Source organism: Saccharomyces paradoxus, chromosome IV, assembly GCF_002079055.1.
Source record: "Saccharomyces paradoxus chromosome IV, complete sequence".
NCBI classification, from domain to species: Eukaryota; Fungi; Ascomycota; class Saccharomycetes; order Saccharomycetales; family Saccharomycetaceae; genus Saccharomyces; species Saccharomyces paradoxus.
Window position 1 is genome coordinate 455,973 of NC_047490.1, and position 23,867 is coordinate 479,839.

The 23,867-nt window shown below is 38.5% G+C and overlaps 11 protein-coding genes across 11 annotated transcripts; 9 read left to right on the forward strand and 2 right to left on the reverse strand.

Annotated features, from left to right (window-relative positions):
- Nucleotides 1–106: 106 nt before the first annotated feature.
- Nucleotides 107–739, forward strand: RCR2 (Rcr2p; the record flags this gene model as incomplete). Its single annotated transcript, XM_033909368.1, has 1 exon — nucleotides 107–739. One exon carries the CDS (start codon nucleotides 107–109, stop codon nucleotides 737–739), a length of 633 nt encoding a protein of 210 aa, XP_033765259.1.
- A 498-nt stretch (nucleotides 740–1,237) lies between these two features.
- RAD57 (putative DNA-dependent ATPase RAD57) lies at nucleotides 1,238–2,584 on the forward strand (the record flags this gene model as incomplete). The annotated part of the gene is made up of 1 exon (XM_033909369.1): nucleotides 1,238–2,584. One exon carries the CDS (start codon nucleotides 1,238–1,240, stop codon nucleotides 2,582–2,584), a length of 1,347 nt encoding a protein of 448 aa, XP_033765260.1.
- A 255-nt stretch (nucleotides 2,585–2,839) lies between these two features.
- Nucleotides 2,840–4,114, reverse strand: MAF1 (RNA polymerase III-inhibiting protein MAF1; the record flags this gene model as incomplete). Its single annotated transcript, XM_033909370.1, has 2 exons — nucleotides 2,840–4,021; nucleotides 4,109–4,114. 2 exons carry the CDS (start codon nucleotides 4,112–4,114, stop codon nucleotides 2,840–2,842), a joined length of 1,188 nt encoding a protein of 395 aa, XP_033765261.1.
- Nucleotides 4,115–4,553: 439 nt separating this feature from the next.
- Nucleotides 4,554–7,259, reverse strand: SOK1 (Sok1p; the record flags this gene model as incomplete). Its single annotated transcript, XM_033909371.1, has 1 exon — nucleotides 4,554–7,259. The coding sequence occupies one exon, from the start codon at nucleotides 7,257–7,259 to the stop codon at nucleotides 4,554–4,556; it is 2,706 nt and encodes a 901-aa protein (XP_033765262.1).
- A 593-nt stretch (nucleotides 7,260–7,852) lies between these two features.
- On the forward strand, nucleotides 7,853–8,527 carry TRP1 (phosphoribosylanthranilate isomerase TRP1; the record flags this gene model as incomplete). The annotated part of the gene is made up of 1 exon (XM_033909372.1): nucleotides 7,853–8,527. The coding sequence occupies one exon, from the start codon at nucleotides 7,853–7,855 to the stop codon at nucleotides 8,525–8,527; it is 675 nt and encodes a 224-aa protein (XP_033765263.1).
- Nucleotides 8,528–9,287: 760 nt separating this feature from the next.
- On the forward strand, nucleotides 9,288–10,850 carry GAL3 (transcriptional regulator GAL3; the record flags this gene model as incomplete). Its single annotated transcript, XM_033909373.1, has 1 exon — nucleotides 9,288–10,850. One exon carries the CDS (start codon nucleotides 9,288–9,290, stop codon nucleotides 10,848–10,850), a length of 1,563 nt encoding a protein of 520 aa, XP_033765264.1.
- Nucleotides 10,851–11,804: 954 nt separating this feature from the next.
- Nucleotides 11,805–16,310, forward strand: SNQ2 (ATP-binding cassette transporter SNQ2; the record flags this gene model as incomplete). Its single annotated transcript, XM_033909374.1, has 1 exon — nucleotides 11,805–16,310. The coding sequence occupies one exon, from the start codon at nucleotides 11,805–11,807 to the stop codon at nucleotides 16,308–16,310; it is 4,506 nt and encodes a 1,501-aa protein (XP_033765265.1).
- Nucleotides 16,311–17,680: 1,370 nt separating this feature from the next.
- RPL4B (60S ribosomal protein uL4) lies at nucleotides 17,681–18,769 on the forward strand (the record flags this gene model as incomplete). Its single annotated transcript, XM_033909375.1, has 1 exon — nucleotides 17,681–18,769. One exon carries the CDS (start codon nucleotides 17,681–17,683, stop codon nucleotides 18,767–18,769), a length of 1,089 nt encoding a protein of 362 aa, XP_033765266.1.
- Nucleotides 18,770–18,990: 221 nt separating this feature from the next.
- Nucleotides 18,991–19,617, forward strand: PSF1 (DNA replication protein PSF1; the record flags this gene model as incomplete). The annotated part of the gene is made up of 1 exon (XM_033909376.1): nucleotides 18,991–19,617. One exon carries the CDS (start codon nucleotides 18,991–18,993, stop codon nucleotides 19,615–19,617), a length of 627 nt encoding a protein of 208 aa, XP_033765267.1.
- A 263-nt stretch (nucleotides 19,618–19,880) lies between these two features.
- On the forward strand, nucleotides 19,881–21,824 carry RAD61 (Rad61p; the record flags this gene model as incomplete). Its single annotated transcript, XM_033909377.1, has 1 exon — nucleotides 19,881–21,824. The coding sequence occupies one exon, from the start codon at nucleotides 19,881–19,883 to the stop codon at nucleotides 21,822–21,824; it is 1,944 nt and encodes a 647-aa protein (XP_033765268.1).
- A 1,436-nt stretch (nucleotides 21,825–23,260) lies between these two features.
- Nucleotides 23,261–23,785, forward strand: HED1 (Hed1p; the record flags this gene model as incomplete). Its single annotated transcript, XM_033909378.1, has 1 exon — nucleotides 23,261–23,785. One exon carries the CDS (start codon nucleotides 23,261–23,263, stop codon nucleotides 23,783–23,785), a length of 525 nt encoding a protein of 174 aa, XP_033765269.1.
- Between the last annotated feature and the right edge of the window lie 82 nt (nucleotides 23,786–23,867).

Here is a 23,867-nt window from a genome sequence, read left to right on the forward strand (position 1 = left end):
TATAGAATTTTTTGACGTAATAAAGGAGGAGTTGATTTGGAAGACATTCCTTGGCTCGCAAGAAAGCTGAAGGAAGCTTAGCAGAACAGGTAGCATAGCTTTCGAAATGATATTACGGGAGCAGATCGATCTGCTAATATATAAAAGAGAGGATGATAATAATGGCAATGGAGAAGCCATTACAGATGATGATCCGTTTAGCTCTTCCTCATGGAGATGGGGAAGATGGATTTTTTTTATTTTTTTCATAGTTGCACTTCTTATACTTTTATTTTCAACTGCAAAAGTGAATAGAAGAAGACGAATTATGGGCCAAGCTCCCATTAGGGGAACCGCTTGGTTAACTCCGCCTACCTACAGACAGTCCGAGAGAGATTACAATGGCACACAGCGTTGCGTTGAAGACTATGTTCCTGAATATACAGAAACGGCAAATGAGAATGATTTAGGGTTTTATGACGAACGGGGAGAGTTCCATCCTAATGGTAAAACAGAATATTTAGCACCGCCGCCCTTATCGGAAGACCAAGCTAGCTCGGCTGATAAAGATTTACAGCGCCCAGTGGCTGCCGTTGTACGAATTCCCAGTGAAAGTGAATTCGACTTGAATCTGCTAAGACCTACGATGAATAACTTCGTTAATGGTCAGAGTAATCGCAACGAGCAGCATTCTCCCACCGTTGAATCGTCTTCTCTTGACGTCAGTAGTGCACCAGCAAGAGCGAAAATAAGTAGGTGATTTTTTGTTTAATGAACTTATGATCGCATGAGCCATAGTATTGAAAATAGTTATGAAAATGCTCAAGAAAAAATAAAGTGCAGAAGTTTTCTCTTTTTTGGAAGTCGTGAATATTCCGAGTTGTGTATTATAGCAGGAACATACCATTGATTTACGGTTAAGAGTTGATTGTACCGGCGTACAGAACAGTCTATTCATCGTAACGCTTTCAACTCGTTCCAAGAAAAAGCCATTCGAGGGTTTATACGGACAATGACTTCTTAGTTAGCCTAATTGCCTATATACTAATAAATATATTCTTCCTTTATTCATTTCCTCTCACACGTTATCTTCTAAGTAATAAGAGAATTCAAAGATTAAATGGTCTATGCTGGTTAATCTTCGGCTTTTCGCGTTGAATTCAAAAAAATAGTAATGATAAACAATCATTAGGAATTCACCATTTTCAAGTGTAAATTCATATCTAGGGCATTATCAATAAAATTTGACAATACGTATATGGACCTTTACGATGAATTGCCGGAAAGTAAACTCCTTTATGATGAAGAATTTTTCTATCTTTTGGATGCAGTAAAGCAGAATGGCGTCTGCGTCGTAGATTTTTTAACACTCACTCCGAAGGAATTGGCAAGGCTCATACAGAGGTCAATAAATGAGGTTTTTAGGTTTCAGCAATTCCTTGTTCATGAATATAATGAAAAGTATTTAGAAATATGTGAAAATAACTCTATCAGCCCAGATGACGGTCCTAAGTGTTTCACAACCGCTGATGTAGCTATGGATGAATTGTTAGGTGGAGGAATTTTCACACATGGCATTACAGAAATATTCGGAGAGAGCTCTACCGGTAAATCTCAACTACTCATGCAGCTGGCCCTAAGTGTCCAACTTTCTGAATCTGCAGGGGGCCTTGGCGGGAAATGTGTATACATTACCACAGAAGGTGATTTACCAACTCAGAGATTGGAAAGTATGCTATCGTCTAGGCCCGCTTATGAAAAATTAGGTATCACACAGTCCAATATTTTTACGGTTAGCTGTAACGACTTGATAAATCAAGAACATATAATCAATGTTCAGTTACCTATCTTATTAGAGAGATCTAAGGGTTCCATAAAATTGGTCATAATAGATTCAATTTCTCATCATTTGAGAGTGGAGCTTCAGAATAAGTCCTTCAGAGAATCGCAAGAAAATAAAAATTATTTGGATAGGATGGCAGAAAAGCTTCAAATACTGGCACACGATTATTCATTATCCGTCGTAGTAGCTAACCAAGTTGGGGATAAACCATTGACGAATAGTTCAGCGGCACATAAGGCATATGTAACTGATTACGATTACCAGTTAGGCTGGTTAGTTGGCTGGAAAAACTCAACCATCCTTTATCGGCAGATGAATTCGCTGCTTGGAGCAAACTCCAATAACGATGAAATTCTCTCAGACGATGAAGATTATATGCTAATCGAGAGAGTTATGAACACCGTCAATGACCGGGGTTATGAATTTTCTTCGCAAAACAAGAACCACCCCATAACTGAAAATAGAACCTTGGGGCGACATCCATTAAGCCTTCTTAATCAACAGAATAAAAAACGAAAATTTGACTATCGTGTCCCCAATCTTGGTTTAACTTGGTCCAATCACGTTTCAACACGTATATTACTTCAAAAATCTTTCAAGGCTTCAACAATAATTCAAAGAGGTGAGGCTCATCTTTATAAGGGAAGTGATTCGGCAAGCTTCTGGCAAGTTAAAAGGACGATGAAAGTGGTGTATTCCACCTTCGCTAAACCTGGACAAATCGCATATTTAATTACCAAAAGAGGGATAGAAGCAGCTTGATTAAAGTTCCGTATTCGAAAGGAATTATAGGCATTGTTTTCGTATATAGTAAAGACAGTCTTTTTATATTATAGTACACCCTCTTTCATTCCTTACTAAATTATTCAATTAGTAAATATAATATAGTCATAAAGGTATGTAGTTAAAAAGGGTATTCTTTAAATAGAAACTTGCAGTGGTGGGCATAATGGAGTTGTTTTCGAGGATTATAGGTGGGAGACAAAATAAGTGTAATTCACGATTTAATGTATGAAACTACTGTAGGGGCTCTTCTTGATCTGATTTGTCATCTATTACGTTCTCATCATAAGTGAAATCGTATTCTCCTTCGTATTCATTTGAACCATCATCTATTATAAGCTTTCCCTGAGGTTTCTTCGCCAAAGTGTCCTCCACTTCACTCGTATTCAAATTTAGACGCGAACAAATCAAGTAAAGGTAAGCCACTCTTTTCCTTTTCCTATTATAAAGAAAACCTATAAGGTTCCAAAGATAGCCAGGTTCGTCTTCCAGAAAAGAGTTTGAAGGCGAATACTGGAAAAGAACGCAATCAGAAAGAGTCATATGAGAATTGATCACTTCCCAAACCCATTCCTCTGGTTGTCTACCGAGGGAATATAAGGTGTTTTCAAATTTGGAAATAAATGTCTTCAATGATGTTTTGACAAAATCCGTTGGTTCTACCGATGAAAAGTCATGGTCAGGATAAGAAGCATTAAGAATAGCAATCAGATAAGCAAATATTTTCCTGCTTGATGGTTCATTTATGGGACCAAACGGACCCAGGTTTAAATTGCTTGGTCTTTCATTTATCGAAGATTTTCTTCTTTTGTTAATGTTATTGGTTGCCGCACCAGAATTATTATTATTGTTCGATGATTTTCCACTTTTGAAACTGCTAATACTGCTACTGCTCCTTCTTCTTATTTTCTCATCATTCTTGCAAGATGAATCAAGAGATGATGAGCTCATAGAGCCAGAATCATAATTTGAAACTAATTCTTTCAAATTTTGATCATTTAGCTTGGCACTCTTGGAAAAAGTTGCTGGGCAAGTACCACTGGGTCCAGAATGGTTATTATTATTACAGCTGTTGCCATTACTGTTGTTAGTATTGCTATTGCTATTGTATTCACTAAACGATATTCTTCTCTTTTGTTCCCAGAAAGAGTTACTATCTCTCCTATTAGAATAAAATGGCGACGAACAAGGCGATTGGTTTGTTTCGGGAGTTGCTAGCTGTTGCTGAAGGGCAGCATTGTAGTTTTCATTCTCCTGTAAAATGGTATCCAAATGTTGATCAATGGTTTTGTACAATTTTCTGTCTGATGCAACCGCCTTTGTTGTGAAAATATCACAACTGCCAACAATTTTACAGTCATTTGTCTCGAAATTAAGAGTTTGATTTACTCTCTCTATATCCAACTCATCAATAAACTAAGGAAGAAAAGCAGGGTTCAAATATCAGGTTAGTAATCTAGAACAAAAGGGAAAGGGTATGGCAGTTTTAGAGAAATAACATACTTTCATTGTCGTGATTTTTTAAGCGAAAAGTCTGTTTGAAGTAATGAGTCGGTGAATTTGATGTTGATGGAATGTATAGGGTATCTGAGCTTTGAGTAAATGACGCTAGGTCTATCTCTTTGCATCGCTAAACAAACACTGATATATAATGGTCTACATTTTATATAGCTGATAGCACGTTCTTTTGAAGTGGAATTATCTTTTTTTTCTCTTGTTAAATGGGATAGACAACGCGGTTTTGCTGCGAGACGAAGCGCCCCTGATTAACTGGCAGCTCGTGGAGGCAAGTCATTAACGACACTTTATTTTGTCTGGTGGCAGCTAATGATGTGATTGCGTTTTGAAAATTAAATTTATAAGAAATGTACGCTTTAAAAATGATATGTGAAGTTACATAAAGAAATGGTAAAAAAATTTTTTTTTTTTCCTCCATTACCGATAATAGTTATATTCCCTTTTTATTAACTTTATCTCCTAACATTTCGATATAATGAGGACCGAATACGGACCAATGAAGGTTTATTAATGCATATAAGTGGCGATAAACATTCTCGAATTCTTCCAGCTCTGTTGCTGCAAATAAACCTCTGGATGCAGTCGCATTGCCAGTAGGCGTCGCGGCGAAGGTTTTAGAAGGAGACATTAAGGATGGGCTGATTTTGACGCTAGCAGTATCTGAAGTGGTAGTCAAAGTGCTTGTGCTACCTACGTTGCCATTATTTGTATTGTAAAGATACACAAAGTCTTGTTTAACGCGTCCATCGATTGTGCACTCGGATCTGTTGAAAATAGCGTCCTCCAGTGATTTGAATACTCTATTCTCTAGCACACCATAAACTTCACTGAGGGGTTGAGTTTGTTTAGATAACCATGATTTAGCAAAAGTGATTTTGGCATTGTCCAATGAAGGCAATTGGGCCCTCGTGGCTTGTTCACAACTATCACTGTTGTCGTACTCTTTGTGAAGATCGTCAATAACTTTGCAAAGGTGAACAGCAATAGACATTGTATTTTTAGTCCACCTACAATTGCCGTGTTCATCTGTTATAATGCTGATGATTTCGTTTTTCAGTCTTTTGGTCGAGTATGTATGAATAACATATTCCTTTGTAGCTTTACCCATTGAAGGATCGTTGGCCACTAGTTGTTGGAAAAGCAAGCGGCAAACTAAAATACAAACGATTTGACGAATATCGGCACGCAAAAGGATTAATCTTGCATGATCAAAGGAAAGCGGAGTTGGATACTCCCTCACCATTTTTCTACATGACAATAGGTTAATTATACTTCTAATGCAAATATTGTAGACGTCAGGGATAGTGATGGAATGTGGATTTCTAACAAGGCCCATGGAAATATTTTCGTTGAATTTTTTGTCAAACCAAAGTAGAGAAGTATTTAAATTAACCCTTTTAGAGGCTATAAGAGTGTTGAAATACTGTTTCTCAAATTCTACAGCATTACTTAACAAAGCTGGCCTTAGTATTCTTATTTGATGATTGGCAATATCCAATTTCATTGTTTCTAAAATTTGAAAAACCAGCCTTAAACCTTCTATTAACCTTATTAAAGAAGAGTCTCTTTCAGCTTCTTTAAATTTGTTGCTCATCTTATCAACCCATGGATCTCTCATGGGGGCGCAATGGTGTTTAAATAAATCAGCCAACCAGCCTGATAGGTTAGACATTATCAGAGAACCTTTCAGTAGCTCTTGAATATTCAACTCTGTGTCCAGTACATTATTTATCATTGGAGACTCTTTTTGTGGGACTATGGTTAACAATACATCCCTCAAAGTGTCAAAAAGTGGTACTAGTCTTGACCTATTATATTGAAATATTTCGGGTTTCTTAGAGTAAACATAAATTTCATTTTGAACGTCATTCCAGTAAATATTAGCCAATTGTCTTTTTTTATTACCTCTTTCGCCGTCAAGATTTGGCCTGAATTGCAGTAACGGGTCGAATATGATATCATGTCTTAATTGTGGGTTCTTTAGAATTTCTTGTAAGTCGATCTCTTTTAAACCCTGCAAATTTATTGGAGGAAATGGAACGGGCGTTGGAGTAGCCTTTATGTAGTTTATTCTATCTTCCAAAGTTAAGTCAAAGTTTGGGCCTGACAGGAAGCTTTGATTTGTCATTGAATTGGCGGTGGAATTATTGATGTTGTCATTATTAGCATTAGTGCTTGTGTTATCTGATATTTGTTGATTTAGAAAAATTGCGCGCTTTAGTGAAAGAGGGTTTGAACTGAGAGGGTTATTGGAATGCAAATATGGTTGGTGATGGTTTCTAGAGAATTTTTTCTTTGATATGCCGGAGGTGGTTTGATGATTTAAAAGAATATTTTGATTACGATAGTATTGATTGTGAGATGATAATTTTCTTAAAGAAGAATGCAATATAGTGGGTACGGAATGCGACCTCATTTTCTTATTTGAAAATATCCTCAAAAAGTTAGAAGCATTCCCTGGTGGCTGTTGTTGTCCTGCTTGTTGTTTGTCCTGCTCCGTTGCTGGTGGCAATTGCGGCGCAGATGCAGATGGAGGCTGCTTTGAAGAGGGTGGTGGGGAAGCAGATGGATTGTTGATATTCGTGTAAATATCCTTTGGGGGTATTGAGTCAACTTTATTATTTCTCCTTATTTCCTCCTCATTATCATCGTTTTTCAAGAATTGACCAGTCTTGGTGTCGAATGTCTTGAATATGGTATTGTCCCGGTCTATAGGGATCTTTAAATCACTGCTATTAGCTGAATTGCCACTGCTATCATTGTTGGTAGCAGCAGTGCTCGCATTCAAAGACATGGAGGGTGTTATTACGCCGGAACTCCTCGACAGCAGATCCGACGATTGGTCAATATACTTTTGCATTGAGGCTCTGTTGGGAATTATATTTTGAGATGAGCCATCTAGTGTACTGGAATCACCGGATTTCATGTCGTTTTGTAAAGCGGCTGCTTGGGTCTTGGCAATAGCGTTACCATCGGGCGAATCCTTTGAAGGTACCACAGACGAAGGTTTGGATAATGACGAAGAAGATCTTTCCTGTTTTGAATTAGCCACGCTGGGAGCAGATGACGAGTTGGTGGAGCTGGGGGCAGGATTGCTGGCCGTCGTGGGTCCTGAATGGGTCCTTGGCTGGTCCATCTCTATATTGAAAACGGAAGAGGAGTAGGGAATATTACTGGTTGAAGATATGTCTTGAGTGAACGTATACGCGTGTGTTTGTGCCAATCTCTTAACACTGAGTAACGATAGTTATAATGAAGAAACCGAGTTAGGGACAGTTAGAGGCGGTGGAGATATTCCTTATGGCATGTCTGGTGATGATAAAACTTTTCAGACGGCAGCCCCGATCTAAAAGAGCTCACAGGGAAACGGCCAGAAAAAGAAACGTGCACCCGCCCGTCTGGGCGCGCCGCTCACCCGCACGGCAGAGACCAATCAGCAAAAATCACCGCTTTACGAGGAGATTACTACATACGTAATTTAGGAAGTACTTAATAATATAGCGTCGCAGTATATATCTAATGCGAAGTTACGACCACGGGTAAAAGTGACAGTGTATATTCTTCATTGGAAGAGTTCGTCACTTTACGTACGATCTTGATCCGGAGCTTTCCTTTTTTTGGCCGATTAAGAATCCGGTCGGAAAAAGAAAGAAAGAGAGCTAAAGAAGGCATTGGTGACTATTGAGCACGTGAGTATATGTGATTAAACTCTCAAAGGGAGCCTGGAGTATGTCCATTGTTAATGTTATAGGTATTTCCGGCCCATTGGTGAAGGTTTGCGGCTTACAAAGCGCAGAGGCCGCAGAATGTGCTCTAGATTCCGATGCTGACTTGCTGGGCATAATATGCGTGCCCAATAGGAAGAGAACAGTTGACCCGGTTGTTGCAAGAAAAATTTCAAGTCTTGTAAGAGCATATAGAAGTAACTCGGGCACTCCGAAATACTTGGTTGGTGTTTTTCGTAATCAGCCCAAGGAGGATGTTTTAGCTCTGGTCAATGACTATGGCATTGATATCGTCCAATTGCATGGTGATGAGTCGTGGCAAGAATACCAAGAATTCCTTGGTTTGCCGGTTATTAAAAGACTTGTGTTTCCGAAAGACTGCGACACATTACTCAGTGCAGCCTCACAAAAACCTCATCTGTTTATTCCCTTGTTCGATTCAGAAGCAGGCGGGACAGGTGAACTTTTGGATTGGAACTCGATTTCCGACTGGGTTAGAAGGCAAGAGAGCCCCGAAAGCTTACAGTTCATGTTGGCTGGTGGACTCACTCCAGATAACGTTGGCGACGCCCTTCGACTAAATGGCGTTATTGGTGTTGATGTAAGTGGGGGTGTAGAGACAAATGGTGTAAAAGATACTAATAAAATCGCAAACTTCGTCAGAAATGCCAAAAAATAGGTTGTCGCTTTATATTATTTATTTATCTACTTGGGTGCAGGCCTTTCAAAACAAGCAGGGAAGACGTAAATATAAAATTCATAAAAAGAAAAAAATAATAAGAAAATCCTCTAGCCGTTCCTCGGCCATACAAATAACTGTCAATAACCTAATGTACAAATATAAATATTCATACCTTTCTCCATACTCCAAAATCATCTTTTCGCCACAAAAAACCTTACCACTATACCTCAAATACGCTCACTGCCCACTTTAACTATTGCCTTCTACACTAGCCGTAATATCAAACAGGATACTGACACAAGTTAGATGCAATTGTTTATTTCCCTAATGTGCAGCCATCCTCAACTCATCAAGTGAAAGTTTCGTGTTTCATGCAGATAGGTGACAATATATACGCTGCTAATTCACGTTACCTCATCAGTGCTGGATCCGTTTAGCCGGACCTTGGTGCGCTTACCCCACGTTCGGTCCACAGTTGACCGAACGTGCTCCTTCACCATTTTAACATGTGGACGTTCTTGAAGGAATGAAATCGCCACATTAAGCAATCATACAGGCTTTTATGTGATTGATTGATCGCTAGAAGGGCATATGCAAGGAAAATTATTGCTGAATCGTATATAATCAACATAAGCGACAAGTGAAGCGTCGTTTTTGCTATCGTATTGACATCCCAGATATTCATACTTCCTATTGACAGAATCAGGAGTGCAAGGAAGGGAAAACAGAAAGTAAAAAAAAGAGGGCACAACATAGTATGAATACTAACGTTCCAATATTCAGTTCTCCAATCAAGGATTTATCAAGATCATTCGAACAAAAACGTATAGCAGTTGTAGATGCATTTTATCACGCATATCATGTCAAACCTGATTTTATCGCTAGGTCGCCCGGTAGAGTAAATTTGATTGGCGAGCATATAGATTATTGTGACTTTTCAGTTTTGCCATTAGCCATTGATGTCGATATGCTTTGCGCAGTTAAAATATTGGACGAAAAAAATCCGTCCATTACCTTAACAAACGCGGACGCTAGATTTGCACAGCGAAAGTTTGATCTCCCTTTAGATGGTTCCTACATGGCCATAGATCCATCCGTGTCGGAATGGTCTAATTACTTTAAGTGCGGACTACATGTGGCACATTCGTACTTAAAGAAAATCGCTCCGGAAAGATTTAATAATACACCATTAGTAGGTGCACAGGTCTTTTGCCAAAGTGACGTCCCTACTGGTGGTGGACTCTCATCTGCATTTACTTGCGCGGTAGCACTAGCCACAATTAGGGCCAATATGGGAAAAAATTTCAATATTTCCAAAAAAGATTTGACTCGTATTACAGCGGTTGCTGAACACTACGTCGGAGTCAATAATGGTGGTATGGATCAAGCGACATCTGTTTATGGGGAAGAAGATCATGCGTTGTATGTAGAGTTTAGGCCAGAACTAAAGGCCACACCTTTTAAGTTTCCTCGACTGAAAACTCATGAAATCAGTTTCGTCATTGCTAATACCCTTGTAAAATCCAATAAATTCGAAAGCGCTCCCACAAATTACAATTTGAGAGTGATAGAGGTGACAGTTGCTGCCAATGCGTTGGCGACTAGATATAGTGTGGCCTTACCTTCTCACAAGGACAACTCTAACTCAGAAAGAGGAAATCTAAGAGATTTTATGGATGCTTACTACGCCAGATACGAAAATCAAGCCCAACCATGGAATGGCGATATCGGAACTGGTATTGAACGTTTGATTAAGATGCTAAAATTGGTCGAAGAATCCTTTTCAGGGAAAAAAATTGGGTTTACTGTAGATGAAGCTTCTTCAGCGTTAAATTGTTCGCGTGAGGAGTTCACTAGAGACTACTTGACAATTTTTCCCGTTCGCTTCCAAGTCCTGAAACTATATCAAAGAGCTAAACACGTTTACTCCGAGTCCTTGAGAGTCCTTAGGGCCTTAAAGATGATGACAAGTGCCACGTTTCACACGGACGAAGATTTCTTTACAGATTTTGGTCGACTAATGAATGATTCCCAGGCTTCTTGTGACAAACTTTATGAATGTTCGTGCATAGAAACCAATAAAATATGCTCCATTGCCCTAGCCAATGGTTCTTTCGGCTCCCGCCTGACTGGTGCTGGTTGGGGCGGTTGCACTGTTCACCTTGTTCCTAGTGGCGCTAACGGAAACGTGGAACAGGTACGAAAGGCGCTAATCGAGAAATTTTACAATGTCAGATACCCGGATCTCACCGATGAAGAACTAAAAGATGCAATTATTGTTTCCAGACCAGCCTTGGGCACTTGTTTGTACGAACTATAACACTAAACACCTTTTTGGAGCAACTTTTAGACATTGGAAAAGTTTACCCTCTTATATCCCATACAGTCTACAAATAAACAAGTTAGTGAGTTCAAATGAGCACTACTGAAACTCTTTAGGGGCTCTATCAAAAAAACATGCCAGCCGCTAGCGTAACCAAAGTCTCATCGAAGCGAGTCGGAAGCGGAAGAGGTTGTGCGACCATGGTAACAAAGACGCTTTTTTTCCTACGGCAATGAACGGCAGAGAGATGGCGTGCAAGAGGAGGGGCGATGCCCGCCGCGGACTGCCCATTTGGGAAAGAACAGAATTTCTCCCTCACGCCAGATTATGACTCGTAAGTCTAATATCCGCGGAGCAGTTTTCAGTCCTTCCATGGAACCGCTTGCGACTCTTCTGTGCCTCTGGTTCCGCGCATATATGACTAGGCGCCGCTCATTTCCGTTTAAATCCGTTTTTTTATCATTTTAGGTCTTTCCATCGTATTCTTGCAACCCCACTGGGTGTTGGTATTACTAATTGTTGACTATACAACATATAAAGATTATGAATAGTTCCCCTTCTCATCGCCATCGCCTCACCCTCTCTAACGCTTGCATGTGCTTATATATACATAAATACCTAGCCAAAAGAATATATAGGGAACCTAGTGAGTTTGTACCTTTTGTTTTTTAAGTTGAAGTGTAGCAAGGTAAAAAAATCCAGTTCACTCTAAAACATAGGAGCTGCCTATTATCTGTGCATTATATTCTCAGTGCAACCATTTTCCGGGACCGAATTATTTTCCCCTTCCATTGATTTAAAGTTTAAGCTCTAGCTCTCCCTAAGGAAAAGACGAAGGTGTTGCGGGAGCATATACGCAGAGACATAAAAAGAAAAAAACTATCGCAAAGACCGAAAGTAACAAAAAAAAGTAGATAAATAACATCTACTAAAATACATAAAGAGCATTCGATGAGTAATATTACAAACACTCAGGATAGCTCGAATAATACCGTAGTTAGGAGCTCAAGCGCTTCATTCGCAGCTTCAGAAGAATCCTTTACCGGCATTTCTCATGAAAAAGATAAGCATAGAGATACTCCGGCAGATAGACTAACAAAGATGCTGACAGGGCCTGCAAAAGACAGTGCAAGTCAGATTAGTGCCGCTATGTCAGATATGTCTCCCGATGTCGTGTCCAAAGTGGAGTCCTTTGCAGATGCGCTATCCCGTCATACAACGAGAAGCGGTGCCTTTAACATGGATTCCGGCGATGACGATGCGTTCGATGCCCACGCCATCTTTGAAAGTTTTGTAAGAGACGCTGATGAACAAGGCATTCATATCCGTAAAGCCGGTGTTACCATAGAGAACGTAAGCGCCAAAGGTGTCGACGCAAGTGCCCTAGAGGGTGCTACCTTCGGTAACATCCTGTGTTTACCATTGACCATCTTCAAAGGTATCAAGGCTAAAAGGCATCAAAAGATGAGACAGATCATAAGCAATGTTAATGCCCTAGCAGAAGCGGGTGAAATGATTTTGGTTCTTGGAAGGCCCGGTGCCGGTTGTTCCTCCTTTTTAAAAGTGACAGCAGGTGAAATAGATCAATTTGCTGGCGGTGTTTCCGGTGATGTAGCATATGACGGTATTCCTCAAGAGGAAATGATGAAACGATATAAAGCGGATGTTATTTACAATGGTGAGCTGGATGTTCATTTCCCCTACTTAACGGTTAAGCAAACTTTGGATTTTGCTATCGCCTGCAAAACCCCTGCTCTAAGAGTTAATAACGTATCCAAAAAAGAATACATTGCATCTAGAAGGGACCTATATGCGACGATTTTCGGCCTAAGGCATACCTATAATACTAAAGTTGGTAACGATTTCGTTAGGGGTGTATCTGGTGGTGAACGTAAGCGTGTCTCCATTGCCGAAGCCTTGGCCGCCAAAGGTTCCATATACTGCTGGGATAATGCCACTAGAGGTCTAGACGCGTCCACGGCCTTGGAATACGCAAAAGCCATCCGTATTATGACAAACTTATTGAAGTCCACTGCTTTTGTCACAATTTATCAGGCAAGTGAAAACATTTACGAAACTTTTGATAAGGTCACTGTCCTTTATTCTGGTAAACAAATTTATTTTGGTTTAATCCATGAAGCAAAACCATATTTCGCAAAAATGGGTTACTTGTGTCCTCCAAGGCAAGCAACTGCTGAATTTTTGACCGCATTAACAGATCCAAATGGATACCATCTGATCAAGCCAGGTTATGAAAATAAGGTTCCAAGAACCGCTGAAGAATTTGAAACATATTGGTTAAATTCTCCAGAGTTTGCTCAAATGAAAAAAGATATCGCTACTTATAAAGAAAAAGTCAATACCGAAAAGACAAAAGAAATTTACGACGAATCGATGGCTCAAGAAAAATCTAAATATACAAGAAAGAAGTCTTATTATACCGTGTCATATTGGGAACAAGTCAAACTGTGTACCCAACGTGGGATTCAAAGAATCTATGGTAACAAGAGTTATACAGTCATTAATGTCTGCTCCGCTATTATTCAATCTTTTATTACCGGATCATTATTTTACAATACCCCTTCATCTACTTCCGGTGCTTTTTCAAGAGGCGGTGTTTTGTATTTCGCACTGCTATATTATTCTTTGATGGGTCTGGCAAATATTTCCTTTGAACATAGACCAATCTTACAAAAGCACAAGGGCTACTCTTTGTATCATCCTTCAGCCGAAGCCATTGGTTCCACTCTAGCATCTTTCCCCTTTAGAATGATTGGTTTGACATGTTTCTTTATCATTTTATTCTTCCTATCTGGGTTGCACAGGACAGCGGGATCATTTTTCACTATCTATTTGTTCTTAACCATGTGTTCAGAGGCGATTAATGGTTTATTTGAAATGGTTTCTTCAGTATGTGACACTCTTTCTCAAGCTAACTCTATTTCAGGTATTTTGATGATGTCCATATCAATGTACTCTACCTATATGATCCAACTGCCTTCGATGCATCCATGGTTCAAATGGATATCGTACGTGCTACCCATCAGGTACGCTTTCGAGTCAATGTTGAATGCCGAATTTCACGGTAGACATATGAATTGTGCCAATACTCTGGTTCCCAGTGGAGGAGACTATGATAATTTATCCGATGACTACAAAGTATGTGCTTTTGTTGGTTCGAAACCAGGTCAATCTTATGTGCTTGGTGATGATTACCTAAAAAATCAATTTCAATACGTTTATAAGCATACATGGAGAAACTTTGGTATTATGTGGTGCTTTTTACTGGGTTATATCGTTTTGAAAGTGATATTCACAGAATACAAGAGACCTGTGAAAGGTGGTGGTGATGCTCTTATCTTTAAGAAAGGATCAAAAAGATTTATCGCACGTGCAGATGAAGAATCTCCAGACAATGTTAATGATATAGATGCCAAAGAGCAATTTTCGAGTGAAAGTAGTGGCGCAAATGATGAAGTATTTGATGAGTTAGAAGCTAAAGGTGTTTTCATTTGGAAGGACGTGTGCTTTACTATCCCATATGAAGGTGGTAAGAGAATGCTGTTAGACAATGTCTCAGGTTATTGTATTCCAGGTACTATGACCGCCTTGATGGGGGAATCAGGTGCAGGTAAAACAACTTTGTTGAACACTCTTGCGCAAAGAAATGTTGGTATCATAACAGGTGACATGCTAGTCAATGGACGCCCTATTGATGCAAGTTTCGAAAGGCGTACAGGTTATGTGCAACAACAAGATATACATATCGCTGAGTTAACTGTTAGAGAATCATTGCAGTTTTCTGCTCGTATGCGTCGTCCACAACGTTTGCCTGATTCTGAAAAAATGGATTACGTGGAAAAAATCATCAGGGTTTTAGGTATGGAAGAGTATGCCGAAGCCCTAGTTGGTGAGGTTGGTTGTGGTTTAAACGTTGAACAGAGAAAAAAGTTGTCTATTGGTGTCGAATTGGTCGCCAAACCAGACTTACTATTATTCCTTGATGAACCTACATCAGGTTTAGATTCTCAATCTTCATGGGCTATTGTTCAATTATTAAAAAGATTATCAAAAGCTGGCCAATCCATTCTTTGTACGATCCATCAACCTTCAGCTACTTTGTTCGAAGAGTTTGACAGATTACTACTTTTGAGGAAAGGTGGACAAACTGTTTATTTCGGAGATATTGGTAAAAACTCTGCCACCATTTTGGACTATTTTGAAAGAAACGGGGCAAGAAAATGTGATTCTAGTGAAAATCCTGCTGAATATATCTTAGAGGCCATTGGTGCAGGTGCCACCGCATCCGTCAAAGAGGACTGGCATGAAAAATGGTTGAACTCTGCCGAGTATAATCAAACAAAAGAAAAAGTACAGGAGTTAATAAATGATTTATCGAAAGAAGAAACTAAGTCCGAACTTGGGGACAAACCTTCCAAATATGCTACTTCTTATGCTTACCAGTTCAAATATGTTCTAATCAGGACCTCTACCTCATTTTGGAGAAGTCTGAATTACATTATGTCAAAGATGATGCTAATGCTGGTTGGTGGTCTGTATATCGGTTTCACATTTTTCAACGTTGGTAAAAGTTATGTCGGCTTACAAAATGCAATGTTCGCAGCATTTATCTCCATTATTTTGTCCGCCCCCGCAATGAATCAAATTCAAGCACGTGCAATTGCCTCCAGAGAACTTTTTGAAGTCAGAGAATCCCAATCTAACATGTTCCACTGGTCGCTGGTATTGATCACTCAGTACTTGAGTGAGCTTCCATACCATTTATTTTTCTCGACAATTTTCTTTGTCTCTTCGTATTTTCCATTAAGAATTTTCTTCGAAGCTTCAAGATCTGCGGTATACTTTTTGAACTACTGTATCATGTTCCAGTTATATTATGTCGGTCTTGGTCTAATGATCTTATACATGTCACCAAACCTACCATCCGCTAATGTTATCTTAGGTTTATGTTTGTCATTTATGCTTTCATTCTGTGGTGTTACACAACCTGTCTCATTGATGCCTGGCTTCTGGACATTCATGTGGAAGGCTTCCCCATACACATATTTCGTTCAGAACTTGGTTGGTATCATGTTGCACAAAAAACCAGTCGTATGCAAAAAGAAAGAACTAAACTACTTCAACCCACCAAACGGCTCGACATGTGGAGAGTACATGAAACCCTTTTTAGAAAAAGCCACTGGTTATATCGAAAACCCTGATGCTACCTCCGACTGTGCATACTGTATCTATGAAGTTGGTGATAATTATTTGACACACATCAGCTCTAAGTATAGCTACCTATGGAGGAATTTTGGAATATTTTGGATTTACATTTTTTTCAATATCATTGCTATGGTTTGTTTATACTACATTTTCCATGTAAGACAATCTTCCCTCCTAAGCCCGGTTTCTATACTCAATAAAATCAAAAACATAAGGAAAAAGAAGCAGTAATGTGGGCTTCAGGAAAATCATCATTTTTAATTATCTCTCCGCCTTTGGTTCTCAATTCTCATTTTTTACAAAAACCATAATAAAAGAAGACGCACGTCAATCTCATTTCATTTCTATACCGACATTCATAAAATTAACAATAAGTATAGTATATAATAGATATAAACAAAATAGTCTTGTATTACCATGTTAATAGTTACATTTGGAAGGCCAAGCCTTGTTGAGTAATAAAACCGCAACTTTGAGCTAAACGAAAAGAAGAAGAAAAATACTGACAACCTTCAAACTGATTATTGAAATCAACTTTCGAATTTTAGTTTTTCCACATTGTTTCCACGTTGTTTCGCTTTTGTTATCTCTTCCATATGTTCAACAAAACCAGGTAAATTATCTGGCGTGTCAGCACTTTCTTTTTTTTCTTTGGACAAAAGAAAATAAGAATTCGGACACATGAAAACAACATTGCCGATACGACGGTTTCTGAGTCGTATTCTATTTGAAAAGCCCATTCTTTACTTCTCGAAAGGACAACAACCAGTAGAAAAAAATAGTGTGGCTGAACAGTTCAAAAAGCCCAATAATGTCTGGTTATACTTGCAAATCATTATTGTAGCAGGTCTATCCCCGAAGCGCTGTAATTATATGACAAGCACTACACTGCGTTAGTACCTTTCAGACATAAAATTTATATAAACTTCGAGACCAAGGAGTGATCACGATGGATCACAGTTAACAGATTTACAAATGAGTGGACTCATTTCTCTCACTAAGAGGTGTTCGCACACAAATGTCTCACTACCGAATTGTAGCCTTTTGCTTTTCTTTTCTCTGTATATTTTGCAGCTTGGTGGACAAGAGTAATGCAAATTTCTTCCCTACGAAGAGTTTTCATAGCTCTATTAAGACTTGGACCACAACAACGTGTCGCGCCGCAATAAAGCAACCCTTATCCGGACCATATATATTCTGCAAGTCCCACCGTGCATAACACAGCGCTGTGTATATTCCAAGAATTTTTGAGTATGAATTTAAAATGTAACGGTACTTCGGATACGTTGAAAGAGAATGACAACATAACAGTTCAGAAACGCTTTCCTTAGCGTATTCTTCATATATAATAACTGTGCACACTGTTAGGGAGCGCATTGAAGACATTAAGTAGCAATTGCCTCTTCCGCTAGAAATATAATTTTTTACGAAGATATACGCCGACGCAACTTTTTACAATTTTTTTTTCAAACATACTGTGGAAAAAGTTTTCATCCAGATTATGGATACATTACACTACTTTATTGAAAAATAGTTCATTTTTTCTTATTGTTAATTGCATAAATATTCATAGTCAACTACTAGAATATATATCAATAATAATGTCTCGCCCACAAGTTACTGTTCACTCTTTGACTGGTGAAGCTACTGCCAATGCTTTGCCATTGCCAGCTGTCTTCTCTGCTCCTATCCGTCCAGACATTGTTCACACTGTTTTCACCTCCGTGAACAAGAATAAGAGACAAGCTTACGCTGTCTCTGAAAAGGCTGGTCACCAAACATCTGCTGAATCCTGGGGTACCGGTCGTGCCGTCGCTCGTATTCCAAGAGTTGGTGGTGGTGGTACCGGTAGATCCGGTCAAGGTGCCTTCGGTAACATGTGTCGTGGTGGTCGTATGTTTGCTCCAACTAAGACCTGGAGAAAGTGGAATGTTAAGGTCAACCACAACGAAAAGCGTTACGCCACTGCTTCTGCCATCGCTGCTACTGCTGTTGCATCTTTGGTCTTGGCCAGAGGTCACAGAGTTGAAAAGATTCCAGAAATTCCATTGGTTGTCTCCACTGACTTGGAATCTATTCAAAAGACCAAGGAAGCTGTTGCTGCTTTGAAGGCTGTTGGTGCTCACTCCGACTTGTTGAAGGTCTTGAAGTCCAAGAAATTGAGAGCCGGTAAGGGTAAGTACAGAAACAGAAGATGGACTCAAAGAAGAGGTCCATTAGTTGTCTACGCTGAAGACAACGGTATTGTCAAGGCTTTGAGAAACGTTCCAGGTGTCGAAACTGCTAACGTTACCTCTTTGAACTTGTTGCAATTGGCTCCAGGTGCTCACTTAGGTAGATTCGTTATCTGGACTGAAGCTGCCTTCACCAAGTTGGACCAAGTCTGGGGTTCCGAAACCGTTGCCTCTTCCAAGGTCGGTTACACTTTGCCATCCCACATCATCTCTACTTCTGATGTCACCAGAATCATCAACTCTTCTGAAATCCAATCTGCTATCAGACCAGCTGGCCAAGCTACTCAAAAGCGTACTCACGTTTTGAAGAAGAACCCATTGAAGAACAAACAAGTTTTGTTGAGATTGAACCCTTACGCCAAGGTCTTTGCTGCTGAAAAGCTAGGTTCCAAGAAGGCCGAAAAGACTGGTGCTAAGCCAGCTGCTGTTTTCACCGAAACCTTGAAGCATGATTAGAATTTATAGTATGGATCTTTAACTTTCGTCTAAATATCTTTGTTATTATTAGCCTTAATCAAACTTTTTTTTTCTTCGAAGTAGAAGCGTCAGATTTGCGCATTGCTCTGCTCTTGTCGTGACGACGCGAAAATTGTAATTTAGTATGAGTAATGAAAAAGCAAATGAATTTATAGATATGAGGGAGAAACTTTATAAACGGCCCATACCCACAGGGAGCCATGTATGGGGATTTGGGTAATAAATTAATATTAGAAGCTAAAAGGACGAAACAATTGTATGCAAGAAGTAGTCAAGATGTTAACTTACCTATGTATCATGAAGATATAATACGAAATATTCTGAAAGAAATTTCAAATTTACGTAAAAATACGGAATACCTTAAGGAACAGCAGCAACTAGGAATGCTGGATGACAAGGTAGCTAAATGTCAATATTTTGTCACGTTGTTATGTATGGAAAGGAACAAGAGATGTCTGTTAGCGTACCAAAAGTTAAGAACTGACATACTAGATTCTATGGCTTGGAATAATAATGGTTTGGACTTAATGAGTAGCATGACATTCAGTCAACAAGACACAAATAACCTTTCTCATCAAGAGCAGGAATACTTGAAAGAATACTGCGATTTAATTACTGATTTAAAAAGCGGTGACTTGGTCGATATTGATTTATCTGGCTCTTTAGTGCCTCCAAGCGATGTTTTTATTGATGTTAGAGTACTCAAAGATGCCGGTGAAATTCAGACTGAATATGGCGTGTTTAACCTTATTAAAGACTCTCAGTTTTTTGTGAGGCAGTCTGATGTAGAGCGGTTGATTCAGCAAGGTTACTTGCAGAAGATATGATAAATCCTTTACAATCAGTCTTCATGATATATAACCCTGTACAGAACAAGATATATAGCCTCATTCCAATTTTCTCCATTATACCCTTTACTTAAGCCCTTTTTAACAAATTCGGTAAAGTTTTGGTTGAACAGCCTTTCTCAGTTTTACGCGACTTTTATTATCAACAAAGTTTTACTTTAAGATAACAATGAAAAGATACACAGAGAAACTGTCACAAAATATAACCATCTTCTTACCCTAAAGGATCCTGCTTCCATAAAATGAGAGCATATGGAAAGAGAGGCCCAGTTTTCCCGACTCCTTTTAGATCTAATAAAAGATCGTCATCGTCTTCTGATGTGGAATTTAGTGATGACGATGTGAACTCCGTAATCCCTGATATAAGTTCTACGATTTCGAGCAGTATTGCAGATCATTCGATAGAAGGACTTTTGAACGAACCTAGAAATGTTCGAAATGGCTCGCCGTCATTTAATGGTTTGAGTGAGAAAGCTTCTTTACAACTAGATTCAAAAGAGAATGACCAGAATGTTAGGATTATCACTGGCAGTGATGCCTCAATGACATTTATGAAAGATGAAAAGTTGAGTGCTTTTGATTTCCTTGATGGTTCAAAGGCATCCAAAAGAAAAAGAAGAAGAACATATCAGAGGCATGACGCAGGCATAGCATCTTCAATTGAATCAGACGTACAAGGAGAAGACAACATTACAATGCAGAATGAATCTGAATCAGTAAAGAAGATATACAATGATATCAACGAATTCATATTGAATCTACCAAGAGCTAACGATGATGTATTAAATAAAATGTTTGAAAACGAAATGGAGAGGGACAACACTGAAGAAGCTAACAATATACACACATCCAAAGACAAAAAATATGGCAAATTTAGAACAATATTAATAAATAAGAATAAAGAAAATGAGATAGTAGAAGAAGAGGGGGATGAGAAAGCTAACACAGTATCTGTAAATAACGTTGACAACAGTAACACTGAAAAAGAAGAATTAACTTCAACAAATCACTACAATGAATTAAAAAATATGGGAGATACAATAAAATACCAAGACGACATTGAGTTCTTTCTATCTGATTCTAAAAGTAATGATAATAATATGATACCGATCAACGAATACTTTAAGAAACTTTTGAATTTGTCCTTAATGACCATAAATGATGAAGGATTTTTTCAATATGCAAAAAGATATTTCAAAAAGGAAATAATTAAGCTTAGTTTTGCTCAGGTTAGGTCCGATTTTCCTGAATTGGTCTTATTACAGGGTTATTTGCTACATAAAGTTAGTGAATCACAATCCGATTTGCCCTCAAACTTTGAAACTTTTTCTATTGATTTAAGTAAAGATGACGGTAAAATGTGGAGAAAAAAAAACAAGCATATCAATAAACTCTCGCACCTGAATTTCGAAGACTTTCTTCGGAAAACGAAATTCAAAACAGGACTTTGCTATTCATTATCACTCTGGGAAATGCCTGGAAAATTATCGATGGATATAATAAGGAGAATATCCATCCTTGCTTCAAATAGGGACTTATTTAGTCGGCACATTACAACATTTATCCATTTGTTAGAAAAATTGGTAACCGATCCCAAATTTGGCCACATATATATTGAACAGCCTGATATGTTCGATGGAGTGATAATCAATTTGAATAATAAGTTCAAGGATATTCTTGATAACGACTCGTTGGTTAAGATTCTAATTCTATTAACAAATATGGAAGGCCATAACTATACGCTGTGGAAAGAGGCAGATATGATATTCCAAGCTTCAATGAGCACAATTTTGAGAAGCATACACCCATTGATCTATGCGAAAGTCGATAACGTACTCTTGCATTTAGGACTCTGCCTTAATATTTGTGGTAGAAAAAAAAGTGATTTGAAAGTTGATGTTAAATTATGGCATAATATGAGAACTGTGTTTGTTAAAATGGTCCGTGACGGTTCTGATATTAAAAATAGGTTGACGCAGGGCCTGTTTTATTTAAATTTTTCATTTTTAATTAAACAACGGAAAGAGCATGATAATTTAGACCCAGAGGAGCTCAATACGTTACTGGTAGAGCTGGAAGCATTTAGATCAGAAACCTCACAGTTCAATGAGGGCATCTCAAATAAAATCGAAATTGCATTAGATTACTTAAAATCAATCTATAAAGGGAAAAAAATTACAACTTAAAGAAAGTGTATCTTGAGTAGATCCTGGTTTAACAGGAAGGACAATAAAATCTTCAGGCTGTTGGCAATTGTGATCGAAAAGTTTTCTGGAAATTATTATGTGATTCTCGAAAATAATGATTGTTGTGTGCTTGCTTGAATTTGACTTCGCTCTCAGTGCGTTCAAGTTACCAGAGTCATAGATGAGCTTCCTAACGTATTCTTCATACCTTATGGCGCTTCTAATATGGTCAGATACAATCTTAAGTGATACGGTAGGGCACTTTTAGAAGTTATACTCCTGGAAATTTTTTTTCGCACCATAAATTAAATAAAAAAATAAATGCAGTATTATTTAATTACTCAATATAACTTCCTTCTTAACTAGTAGCCGAGCATTTCTTGTAATGATTATACCTTTGGCTACACAGTTCATCACAAGCATTATGAATAAAATAGAAGAAGCGCCAGTATTGAACACTGATCAGGAATTTTCTGGTTAAAATTTTCGGTTCTGATTAGTGTAATATCTTTAACATAAATATGACGTTAAAATATGTTGAATCAAAATAACCAACCATCAAAAAACATGAGCAGGATAACGACCTCCATACTTTTTTAAAAAAAAAGATTAGAAGGGCCTCACAAAAAGAAAAAGTAAACTTTTTTCCCAGCATGCGAGCCAAGATTAATCCAAAAAGCCGTAGGAGCGGTTATATATGCCGGTGAATATATACAACTGCCATTATGGTTTAACTTATTTCAGCCTCAGTATACAAAAAGTGGAGAATGTGCAGAAGACATGCATGAGATGACTTGACTAAGGTCTCCCTTATGTTCGGTTAAATTCCATCCTAGCATGTATATGCCCACTTTTGCTTGCTACATATGCCTGCTTGAAGTATCGACGATGAGAATTTTAGCAATAAAACCAATTCTTGGGGGATTTGTCAGTATTGTCTTGGCATCTCATGCAAGCTGCTGCTCTTTTTGCTTGAAATTCGTTGTGAATGACTATAACTGCCAATCTTTACTACTTACTAAAGGAGACAGGTTTACCACTACTAGTTGTTTAGAACCAAAACCATTTGAGGGATATTATATCACCTGAACGAGAACTGCTAGGCTGAAAAGAACATTAATCGCAAGCAACTTTACATATGTTTACTATGCGTAGTTTGTCTCGCCACTGGTATGATAGGTATGTGCCTCTTGCTGAGACGGGTATGCTCTTTGATAAAGGATCGCCCCAATTGAAGACTATGGACGAGACATCAGTTTGCATGACAAATAAGTATGTCATTTTAATGTTTATTCTCTTTTCTGTATATTTTCATATTTAACGGCTCTTAACTAGCTTACGTGTTCCTGATTTTTGCTAGAGTAAGGCAGTATTTATGAAAGTAGCCGCCCAGGTAAAATTCTTCTTAACTGCAACAACTTCTGAACTATAACGCTATGTCAGAGACAATAGAAAGGGGGAAAATTGAGACGATGCAGCAAAGATCGAATAAAAGAAGCTGTTCCTACATACCACTCAGGGAACATAATAACACCGAAAAGGGCCTGTATACTGAAGTCGTTCCTATTAGAAACAACAAAAGGTCAATCACAACATCTCCTATAGTCAACATTAACGTTGTAGAAAGAAAGCTGTTTAATTTGGAATTGGAAAAACGACAACTTCGTGCCAAAAATCTGTCTAAGGACAAACAAGACGGAAGCTCCAATGGGACTACCTATTCGGATGTCAAAAAGGAAATAAGAGAACAAGATCAATATCAAGTCTCTCCATTAAAAGAGCCTTTGAGGCGACAGCCACCGCCTTCAATGAAGAAAAGCCCTCCAAGGAAGAAGAAAAGCTTGAAGGATTTGATATATGAAACGAACAAGACATTTTATCAGGTGGATTCTAACAAGGTTAAATATAAAGTAGGTTTATCCAAAAAGCAGCTATTATCATCCAAAACAAAAGACAGCTAATTTCAAAGAGGAGAACATAGGGAAGGTTTTCGATGGCTCTCAGTTTTTTCAACTAGCAGAAGTTGTTCGCGACTTACTCATA